This window comes from Chelonia mydas, chromosome 20 (genome assembly GCF_015237465.2).
Source record: "Chelonia mydas isolate rCheMyd1 chromosome 20, rCheMyd1.pri.v2, whole genome shotgun sequence".
In the NCBI taxonomy this organism is placed as follows: Eukaryota; Metazoa; Chordata; order Testudines; family Cheloniidae; genus Chelonia; species Chelonia mydas.
The window spans coordinates 13,297,529-13,306,932 of NC_051260.2; the positions used below are offsets into that span (position 1 = coordinate 13,297,529).

Sequence of the window (9,404 nt, forward strand, 5' to 3'; positions counted from 1 at the left end):
GCTCACAGTCTAAATAGACAAAGAGTGGGAGGGGAAACTGAGGCACAGAGGGGCAAGGGACTTGGCGAAGTTCACACAGAGACAGTGGCAGGTCTAGGAATAGACCCCAGGACTCGTGTCCCATCCACCACACCCATTTCTCAAACTTTTCAGGTTGGCAACCCCTTACCTGAAGTCAAAAATTTTCATGACTCCCTCCCTGTCTCACATTGACTACAAAGAATAACACCAGTGGTGATAACACTAAGCCTGCATGTGCGTGGAGAGGCTGGCAGGATACTTACCTTGAAGAGGACAGCTACATGGGTTGTCAGGGAGTGAGATTCTCTTTGCTTTAGATGGCAATAAGATTTGTCAATGTCTCAGGACCCCACCCCCAGGGTCACGACTCACCGGCTGACAGACCGTATCGGACCGTGCCGCCTCTGAAGAACGCTGCTGGCATAGCCCCCAGCCAGAAGCACCGTGACTATGAAGGAAGTGGGTGAGGCCGTGCTGCCAGGCCCCGCACTCATGCCACGCTGTTTGCTCCAGTGCACGAGACAGCAAATCATTCCAAGAGCTTTATTCCTATGTTGACTTAGACACTTTCAATCGTTAAAAAACAACAACAAAAAATCCATGTATGCAGAGTACTCCTACCACATCAGAGAGGGAAACGGACAAGGTCAGAACAGGGCACTTTGGAACAGAACTGAACTAGCGATTCCCCCAAATAATCTCTCTTTTCCCCCCAGGCAGGCCGGTAGAGGGCTCAAGATCCTGGCTGGGTTTGTAACTGGCCATTTACTCTAGAAAGCGAATAGAATCGCCAACCCACAGCCGGATGAGCGGGGGCATGCTCCATTCCGGATCAGGCTGCAGATGGATCAGTCTAGTGGAACAGAAGCGGGTTTCCTAACACAACACACCAGACCAGTAGGTGTTGCCAGAGTGGCGTTATCAGAGGCTCTTCTTGAGGGGGAAGGAAGGAAGTCGATCCATCAGGACAGGTCTGAGTCTAACGCACCCTAATGCCGATCAGACAGCTCTTTGCCACACGGTGCCGTGCATACCCCCCACCCCTGAGGTCAAGCTATGTGATCACAAGGGCTCTGTATGTTGGTGCCCCTTCACCCCAGGAAAGGCTGTACACAGGAGAGATGCTGGAGCGAGTTGTGCCCCAGAGGAGCTGGTAGAACCATGATGTGCCGCAGCTAGGACGAGACACAGTCTGAAGCCCCCCAGGGGTGGGGATTTCAATCCTCCAGCTGGAGGGAGCTGCTCTAGAGTTATTGGGATGCTCCCAGGAATAGGAACTCCCAGGTAGCAGAGCAGCAGCAGCGCTGCAAAGCCTCAGTGGGCAGCATGTGGCTGGAGGGGAGAGCATACGACTGCCCAGCTAGAGCCAGTGAAGGAGGGGTCTGACGGGGAGTCCGCCTCAACTGTGGCCAAGGATACCAGGCAGGTGCATGTCATGGCTGAAGCCGCCCTGGAAGGAGCAGAGCTGGGTCAGCGCAGAGGTGGGGATAGCTCCGTTGGCTTGTCTCTGGGAACCGGCTCACATTCCCGGCAAGCCACCCAAGCCCCAGGAGCTCCCTGAGCTGGTGGCCTGATGCAGGGTGGGTGGGACTAAGTGCTTGTCAAGGGTGATTCCTACCGAGCCAGCAGTGATTGGTGCAGAGACAGAGAAAGTGGGGGAGGAGCCCAGCAGACCTACAGCTCCCATTCCTCCCTAACCCAGCTGCAAAACAGGTGCCCCCAGTCTCCTCACAGATCATCCCCTAATGCCCACTGGCTAAGGGGAAGGGCCACAGTCAGACACCCCATTGGTTAAGGAGAGGCGTTAACCCTTTAGTTACCCCACTAGAACATGTCCAGGTTTCTCCACTGACTGTGGTACTTGGATGCAGCCCCCTTGAAGCCAGTCAGATCCCCTTCCCCACGCAGTGGCTGTGTCCTGGGACTCCCGTGTCCAGGTCTGGCCGTGCCCCGGATCACATGCAGTCCATGGAGTTTTCAGGCAGGATGCCGAGAGCAGTGCCCGGCCCCTTGGCTGAGGTGCAGCTGGCAGACAGCACGCCCTCAGGCTCCGGGTCCACGTTCTCGATGTCCTCCATCTGGTCACTGGGGCCGTCCCAGTTGATGTGGAAGCGGGTGACACGGGGGTTGGAGGCCAGAATGTTCCTCTGCAGCTAAGCAGGGGGAGGAGGAGTCAGACAGCTGCAGGGTTTGTTATACAGCAATCTGGGGGCTAGAGACACCTAACAGCCCCCCAGCCTACGTAGGAGAACCCTATGGGGGGAGAGATGCTGGAAAATTTCCAGACAACCAGCTGGCTGTAGGGGCCCTTGCTGGGATTTCATGCTATGGGGAAAGAAGTGGGGCCTTCCCGCCCCCAGGACGTACCCTGGCCTAAGCCAGTTGAGATGGGAGGGTAGGACAGCACTGGGATATAACCAGGAGTCAAGTCTTTTCTTCCTTAACTAAGGGCATGGCTACACTTGTAGAAGTAGAGCGCTGCAAGTTAACCCGGCCCTTGGAGAGCGCAGTAGGAAAAGCGCTGCAGTGTGTCCGCACTGTCAGATTCAAGCACACTGCCATGGCCACATTAGCAGCTCTTGCAATGCCACAGAGAACAGTGCATTGTGGTAGCTATCCCAGCATGCAAGTGGCTGCAACATGCTTTTCAAATGGCGGTGGGGGTGGAGTGCGACAGGGAGCATGGTGTGTGTATGTGGGGGGAGAGAGAGTGGATTTGTGGGGGGCTGAGAGCATGTCAGCATGCTGTCTTGTAAGTTCAGACAACAGCAGATCCCCCTCTCCCAGCCTCTCTCTCACACAATCACAGCAAGCAACACTGTCCCAGAGAAGATAAGCAGCCGGCTGTCAGAAACGGAGCTTTGAAAGGGTATATCCACATTCCTATAGCCAAGTTCAAAACAATGACAAGAGTGGCCACTTGACTTAAGGTGATTATGGGACTTTCTGGAGGCTGATCAGAGTGCAGTAATCCAACACCTTGGTCACACGGACGCTGGGGTGTTTCAGCCGAGGCACAGCAAGCGTTATGCTTCTCATGGAGGTGGATTACCAGAAGCGCTCCAGCTGCAGAGTCCAGGCGCTCTAAGTGCCTTGCCAGTGTGGATGGGTCATGAGTTAGGGCGCCTGGGGCTGCTTTAATGTGCTATAACTTGTAAGCGTAGCCAAGCCCTTAGTAAAGGTCTAAAGTACCAGCAGCCCTGCTGTACAGAGGGGGAAACCAAGGCACAGGGTAGCAGGGAAGCGACTTGGGCAAGGACCTACAAGTAAATCGGTAGCAGAGCCAGGAAGGGGACCCAGGTGCGCTGACTCCCAGTCCCCTAACCAGGGACCTCGAGACTCACCCTTTCCCTAGCCAGGCAGGGACCAAGAGCTTGAAATGCCGCACTAGGGCTCAGAGCATCAGAGAACTCCCTGATCCCAGCCCCCCAACCCCGTGAGGAACTGGGTCAGACCAGGGCTCTGCAATGGCAAGAGCCTCCTTGCCCAGAAGGCCCGAGGTGCCCCTTACAAAGACCCCATGGGCTGGGTGTGAGTCAAGAGCCCGCCTCTGCCAGCTGCTCGTACCTGGGAGAAGTCTGGTTTAAGGGGCGGGTTCTCCCGCAGCTCAGGGTCCGTGTACTCGTTGTTGACGTAGTAGCCCACGCGGATGAACTCCTGGCCCAGGTAGGTGCAGGTGATGAGCACCACAGTCACCCCCACCGCGTCACTCTCAGGGATCAGGCTGGGGTTGGGGGCTTCAGCCTGGAAAGGAAGCAACATCCCCGCCCCAGGGGGAGATCAAAGAGCACGTCAGAGGGACACCGAAAGCCAGTCACATCGGTGAGTTTTTAAGCCAGAAGGGACAACCAGATCACCCTGTATGACCTTCTCTCTATCACCAAGCCCAACAGCCCAGATCAGACCAAACTATGGGAGACCCAACGGTTGAATGCCACAGGGAGAAAACAAGAGGGACTGAGGTGCTAGCGATGACCAGGAATTGATTTAGTGAGATCTAACCAGACGAGCTGAGCAAGGACCCCTGCTACGCATGGTAGAGGAAAGCGAATAACCACCAAGGTCCCTGCCAATCTGACGGCGGGGTGGGGGTGGGAGATTTCCTCCCGACTCCAAACCTGAAGATCAGCGTGACCGTGAGCACGGGAGCAAGACTCACCAGCCAAGCATCTGAAAAAGTTCTCTGTACTCCCTCAGGGTACCAGCCCACCCTGTCCACAGTCCATCTCCAGCTGTGGTCAATCCCTGATGCTTAAGAGGAAGGACAAAAATAACCCTGAACACACTAGGGGAAACAAGTTTCAGAGTAGCAACCGTGTTAGTCTGTATCCACAAAAAGAAAAGGAGGACTTGTGGCACCTTAGAGACTAACAAATTTATTTGAGCATAAGCTTTGTGAGCAATTGGCTTCCTGATTCCCGCTGGCTAACATTGCTCTCTGCAGACATCATGCTTGGAAGGGTCTTCATCACCATAATAAGGCGTTGCCCATTCATCCTGCCTCCCCACTCAAAAATACTGCCACAGATTAAGAGTCCCAAGCTGCTTTGGTTGCATTTCGCCTATCCAGTTGCTTCCTAGCCCCAGACCAGGCCCTCTAGTCCCGCCCAAGTCTCTCACTAATGCCTCTTACCTCAAACACAAACATGTGCCTCCCAGCTGGGACAGGCCCCACAAGCACAGAGTCGAGCACCTGGTCATACTCCTCGCTCTCCGCAGAGCCCACATAGATGATTTTCCACTCCAGGTCTGAAAGGGAAGGGGAGCGCAGTGAGAATCAGCAGCAGCCCCTGAGTAATGCTGGGGAACCAATTCTGCTCTGGATTTACACCAGCATAACTGAGCACAACACCCAGATTTACACCAATGTGATGGTCTGACCCTGTCCCTTGTGTTCCACATCGGTTCCCCATCCAGAACTTAATTATCAGTGTCTCACAACCACCAACCCCTTTGTGCTGGGCACCGCCCAGACATGCTAGGACACCACCACAAAGCAGACAAGATAAAGGAAGGGTTATTATGCCCTTTTACAGGGATACTGAGGCACAGCAAGCTTAAGTGACTTGCCCAAGATTCAATAGACTCTGTGGCATGGCCCAGAACCGAATTCTGATCTCCTGAGTCCCCAGCAAATACCTCAAACATGAAACCATCCTCTGAGCTGCAAGCTCCTTCCCTTCCTCCTGCCAACCCATTTCTTCAAGGGATAGGGATCACAGGGGACCCCAGAAGGTTAGATTCTGTAGACCACCAACAAGAGATGGGAGACCTTTTTGGCAAGAGATGAGACCAAAGCACTGACCAGAGTCTCCGACAGGTGCAGCCCCAGTGGGAAGGGAGCCAGACTCTGCTCTTTAAAGCTCATGAGAGATTTTCTGATTATGGGCCAAGGGATCATCTTAAGCATTGCCTGCACTCAAGGCTGCGCCAGTTACAGCCAGAATGGTTTCGTTGCAAGCCCCCATCTGTCTATCCGGTTCCATCTGCAGTTCCTTGTCTGATACTTAGATCGGAAGCTCTTTGGGGCTGGGTCCTTCTTTTGTTGTTGTTTGTACAGCACTTGACACAATGGGGTCCTGAGTCATGTTACCTCCCATGTGGGTGCTCTTAATTACATTAAGCTCAACTCTGATTTTAAATCAAGTTAATAATCAGTGCTCCTCTGAATACAAGCACATGCACTAGGGTTGCCAAGCTGTCCATTCCAAGGGATGAGTTTCAGCTCCGAGCAGGATCTGCCTTCTTTTACCAAAGCCTGGTACCCAAACCTAAGAGGCGCTTAGGCGTGTCCAAGCCTGAGCCAATGCCAGGCCTATGCCTCCATGCACATCAAGCTAGAACAAGTGTGCGTATGGGAGGGTGGAAGGGTAGTTTTCACTTCCACACCTGAGGGAAGCATGCTATGTAACATGTAAACATTTCCCAGGAGCCTGGATCCGGGTGGCCTTTGCCAGGCAGAGTAATGCCACATAGCAGGGGGAGGTCGGATGAAGGGGGATATGTAGTTTCTCAAAACAAATCAGAAACAGCACCTTTTTAACATACAGAAGCTATGTAATTTACAAGAGAGGGGATGCATTAGCCAGAGATTACATAATAGGCTAGAGTAGCTTACTAATAGAGGGAAGCTTTCCTTGAGGAACAAACTGCAGCATATACCCTCAAGCCGCTACGAGCTATAGCCCCCTTCCCAGAATAGAGAGTAGTGGGGGATGATCCCACACAAGCCCCTAAGAGCGAGGAAATTCAGTCTGATTGAGAGCTGATCCTCCCCCCAGTGCACTGGAAAGCTTATCCGATTGATTCGCAGACAGGTTTCCCAGAGTGGCATGGCCCGTCCTGTTTGGAGAAAGATCCCCGCACAGGGCAAGCCGCAGAGTGAGGCGGGCTATGCAGCGGGTGGTGCCGCCCGTATCTGGAGGATCGCCTTGGAGAAGATGGACGGTCCAACAGCGCGGCAGCGTTCCTGCTGCCCCCACTCAGCGGGGCTGTGCTCAGACTCCGCAAACAGCCCATTTTCAAACGGTAAAGCCAATGAGACATGCCAATTTCTCAGCCCCAAAGACAGCAGAGAGATTTGGCTGCCGCCACTCCACAGCTTTGACACCCCCTGAAGTTAAGAGGCTCAGGGCTTAGGCCATAAAGGGCTTTGCAAGCTACGCTTTCGCTTTCGTGACAATACCGCTCTGCGGCGTGACATCTCACACTATCCTAACACCCTTTGGAAAGTCTCTTTTCGACCCCTGGGCTCCTTTCTTCAGAGAGAGGAGCCAGCCTCCCAGAGATGCCTCAGAAGCACTCAGATCTCTTAATACAATGGCTCTAAAACTGCAGTCTAAGGGCCCTTTTCCTTGATGGGCTGTTTTAAGAAGAAGGGGCAGGAGGGGGTTTAGGGTCTTTTGGATAGGAAATCTTAGTGGGGGAGGGCAGACAAAGAACTGGAAACATCACTGCCACTATTCTACCTTTCAGCGCCATCGCTTCGCTGTGTTAAGTAATGTCTCATTCACGTGTTTATTGCTGGAAAATATTCAGCCCAGGAAGATTGGTCTGGCTACACCATGCTCTGCAAAAGGCAAAAGTTTTCTGCTCCGAGGCATCTCCGGACCAGAAGGATTCTCTCGCCACCGAATCAAGCTGTGCATGGCCCGCTTTTCAGAAATGCTGGGCACAACGTGATTCTCACCCATCAGGGCATAACGTACCATTGAAGCCTCGGTGTCGATAAAAACTGGCACCAAGGGAACAGAAGTTTGCAAGCAGAATTCCCTGGGGGCCGCCAGGTAAGAGTCTCATCCCCCCCCGGCGAGGGGCAGGGCTGGCAGGGTTAATCGGGGTAGTGCAGCTGGGTGATTTTGACACCAAAGAGCTCGCTGCAGCCCGCTGAGTGGAGCCAGAGGCGGGGCGCGGGGGGGTCCTTCGCCGGCGCCCGCTTCCACCTCCCGCCCGCTTCCCCAGAGCGGCCCCGCCCCGCTCCTGTCTGGGCCTTGGCTCTCTCCCCCCCGCAGCCCCCTGCCCGCTCCGGGAAGAGCAGCCCGGCCTGCTGCGGGCACGAGCGAGCGACGGCGGGCCAGGGGACTGGCGGTCCGGAACCCAGGAGTCCGGGGCCCCTGAACCCGGGGCATCTGCCCCTCCCCCAATCCCCGCTCGCCCGCTGGGGAGACCCCGCCCCCAGCGTGTGGGGGGCCCGCTCCAGGCCAGGGCGGAATGGGGGGGGGGGGCAGGGGCTGATGGCGGCGGGGGGGGGGCTCCCAGGCCTCAAAGGTCCCAGGGCCGGACCCGGAAGGTTCCCGGCGGGGGGCGGGGGCGGCAGCCGGGTGCCCCGTTGTCAGGGGCTAGGGGCCGGCCGGGGGGGGGTCCCGGCCGGCCCGGACTCACCGTGCGGCAGCGCCTCCCCGCACTCGAACTGCACCTGGAAGCGCAGCGGGCGGCCGAACGGGCTCGGGTTCTCCAGCACCGACACCCCCAGCACCGACACGCGGGACATGCCGCCGCCGCCGGGACCCGAACCCCCCGCCCCGCCCGCCACAAAGCGGCCCCGCCGCCCGCGCGCGCCGCCTGCGGCGGCAGCCCGCGCGCACAGCCGGCCAATCAGCGCGCGTCACCCGCCGGCCTCCGCCAATCCCCACCTCCGCCCCACACAGACGCGCCAATCCCCGCACTTCGCGCTGGGACCAATCCCCGCCCGGCCCGCTCACTTCCTGCCGAGCGCCACGCCCCTGCCCTCAGTCGCCAATCGGCTTTCCCCTCTCCGTCCCTGGCGGGAGCCGGACGCGACCAATCCGCGTCCGCCTCTCATTGCTCCCCGCCTATCCGCGCGCGCGCCAATTTTTGGGACACCGGCGGCCAACAACCAGCCAGGTCGCTTGGACGAAAGAGGAAGGAGGAGGGGGAGGAGAGTCTGACCAATCAGGAGGGGAGATGAGGCAGAGGCGGGGGAGCCTGGGTGGGGGGCTGTAGGGGGCGGTGCCTGGGCCTTATAGGGCCATATGGGACTGGGCGTTACATTCCTGCAGGGGTTGGTGCGAGCCAGGCGCTGTGGGGCGCGGGGGCGGCTGGAGGTGCCAGCCATCAGACGGGATTTAAAGCCATGGGGCAGGGAGCTGTGGGGTGGGATCGAGGGGCACTGGCAGAGCACTGCCCTAGTGCCGCACTGAGTCTGCTCTGACTCAGAGAGCAGAGTGCCCCCTCCTGGCTCACGGCATCCACTCCCCGGCTTCTCCTCTGAGTGCCTGACCCAGCCGAGCTCGGGGAACTCCCCTCCGCCTCCCCTACTTCCCCCTCCTGCAGGCTGGGCCGGATCCAGGGTTCTTCTTCGCTGCCCGCCTGGTCTGCCGTGTGGCCGTTCAGCGAATGCCAGGCCCCACCCTGCATGGAGCTAGGCGAGCAACCCCGGTGCAGGTTACTGTGTGACTGTTACACGCCTGCTGTGCCACTCCCCAGACATAGCTGCATTTCAGTGCTGGGTGAACTATCCCCACGCAGAGTTGCTGTGTGACTGTTACACAGCTGCCATGTCCCACACCAGAGGTGGCTGGATTTAAATGCTGGAAGAATCGATACCTGGACCCACCTCTTGGGGTTTGTGAGACTTCATTCCTTTGTGTGTATGAACGCTCTGAGGTGTCGCGAGGAAAGGGGTGGGGGAAGCACTATTACCCTTTGCCAAGTTTTGGGCTTGGGACAACGAATCCGGACGAGTGGGGTAGCTAAATAGATGGTTAGGTGCAGGACAGACAGATGGATATAGAGAGTGCGGGGGATGGATAGAAGAGGTGTATGTGGAGGGAGGGGGGGGGGAATGGATAGAGGGTGTGGGGACGTGTGCGGATGTTTGAAGATGAATAGCGGGGATGGATGGATGGGGTGGGGGATGGACA

At 56.9% G+C, this 9,404-nt stretch overlaps 1 protein-coding gene across 2 annotated transcripts; it reads right to left on the reverse strand.

The window, feature by feature from the left end:
* Nucleotides 1-550: 550 nt before the first annotated feature.
* ASF1B (anti-silencing function 1B histone chaperone) lies at nucleotides 551-8,241 on the reverse strand. Of its 2 annotated transcripts, none has more exons than XM_037888020.2 (4): nucleotides 7,903-8,241; nucleotides 4,655-4,770; nucleotides 3,589-3,765; nucleotides 551-2,174 (listed from the first exon to the last, which is right to left on the reverse strand). In XM_037888020.2, the coding sequence occupies exons 1-4, from the start codon at nucleotides 8,009-8,011 to the stop codon at nucleotides 1,977-1,979; spliced, it is 600 nt and encodes a 199-aa protein (XP_037743948.1). In that variant the 5' UTR covers nucleotides 8,012-8,241; the 3' UTR covers nucleotides 551-1,976. The 2 variants fall into 2 exon arrangements, with proteins under 2 accessions (XP_037743948.1, XP_037743949.1); XM_037888021.2 differs by lacking the exon at nucleotides 7,903-8,241 and adding an exon at nucleotides 6,990-7,251.
* Nucleotides 8,242-9,404: the final 1,163 nt, after the last annotated feature.

Excerpts from the sequence above, each read along its gene's own strand:
- ASF1B (XM_037888020.2), bottom strand. The coding sequence starts at position 8,011 with ATGTCCCGCGTGTCGGTGCTGGGGGTGTCGGTGCTGGAGAACCCGAGC. Across the intron at positions 4,771-7,902 it reads CGGGGAGGCGCTGCCGCACG|ACCTGGAGTGGAAAATCATC; the intron begins GTGAGTCCGGGC and ends CTTCCCTTTCAG. Across the intron at positions 3,766-4,654 it reads GGCACATGTTTGTGTTTGAG|GCTGAAGCCCCCAACCCCAG; the intron begins GTAAGAGGCATT and ends CTTCCTTTCCAG.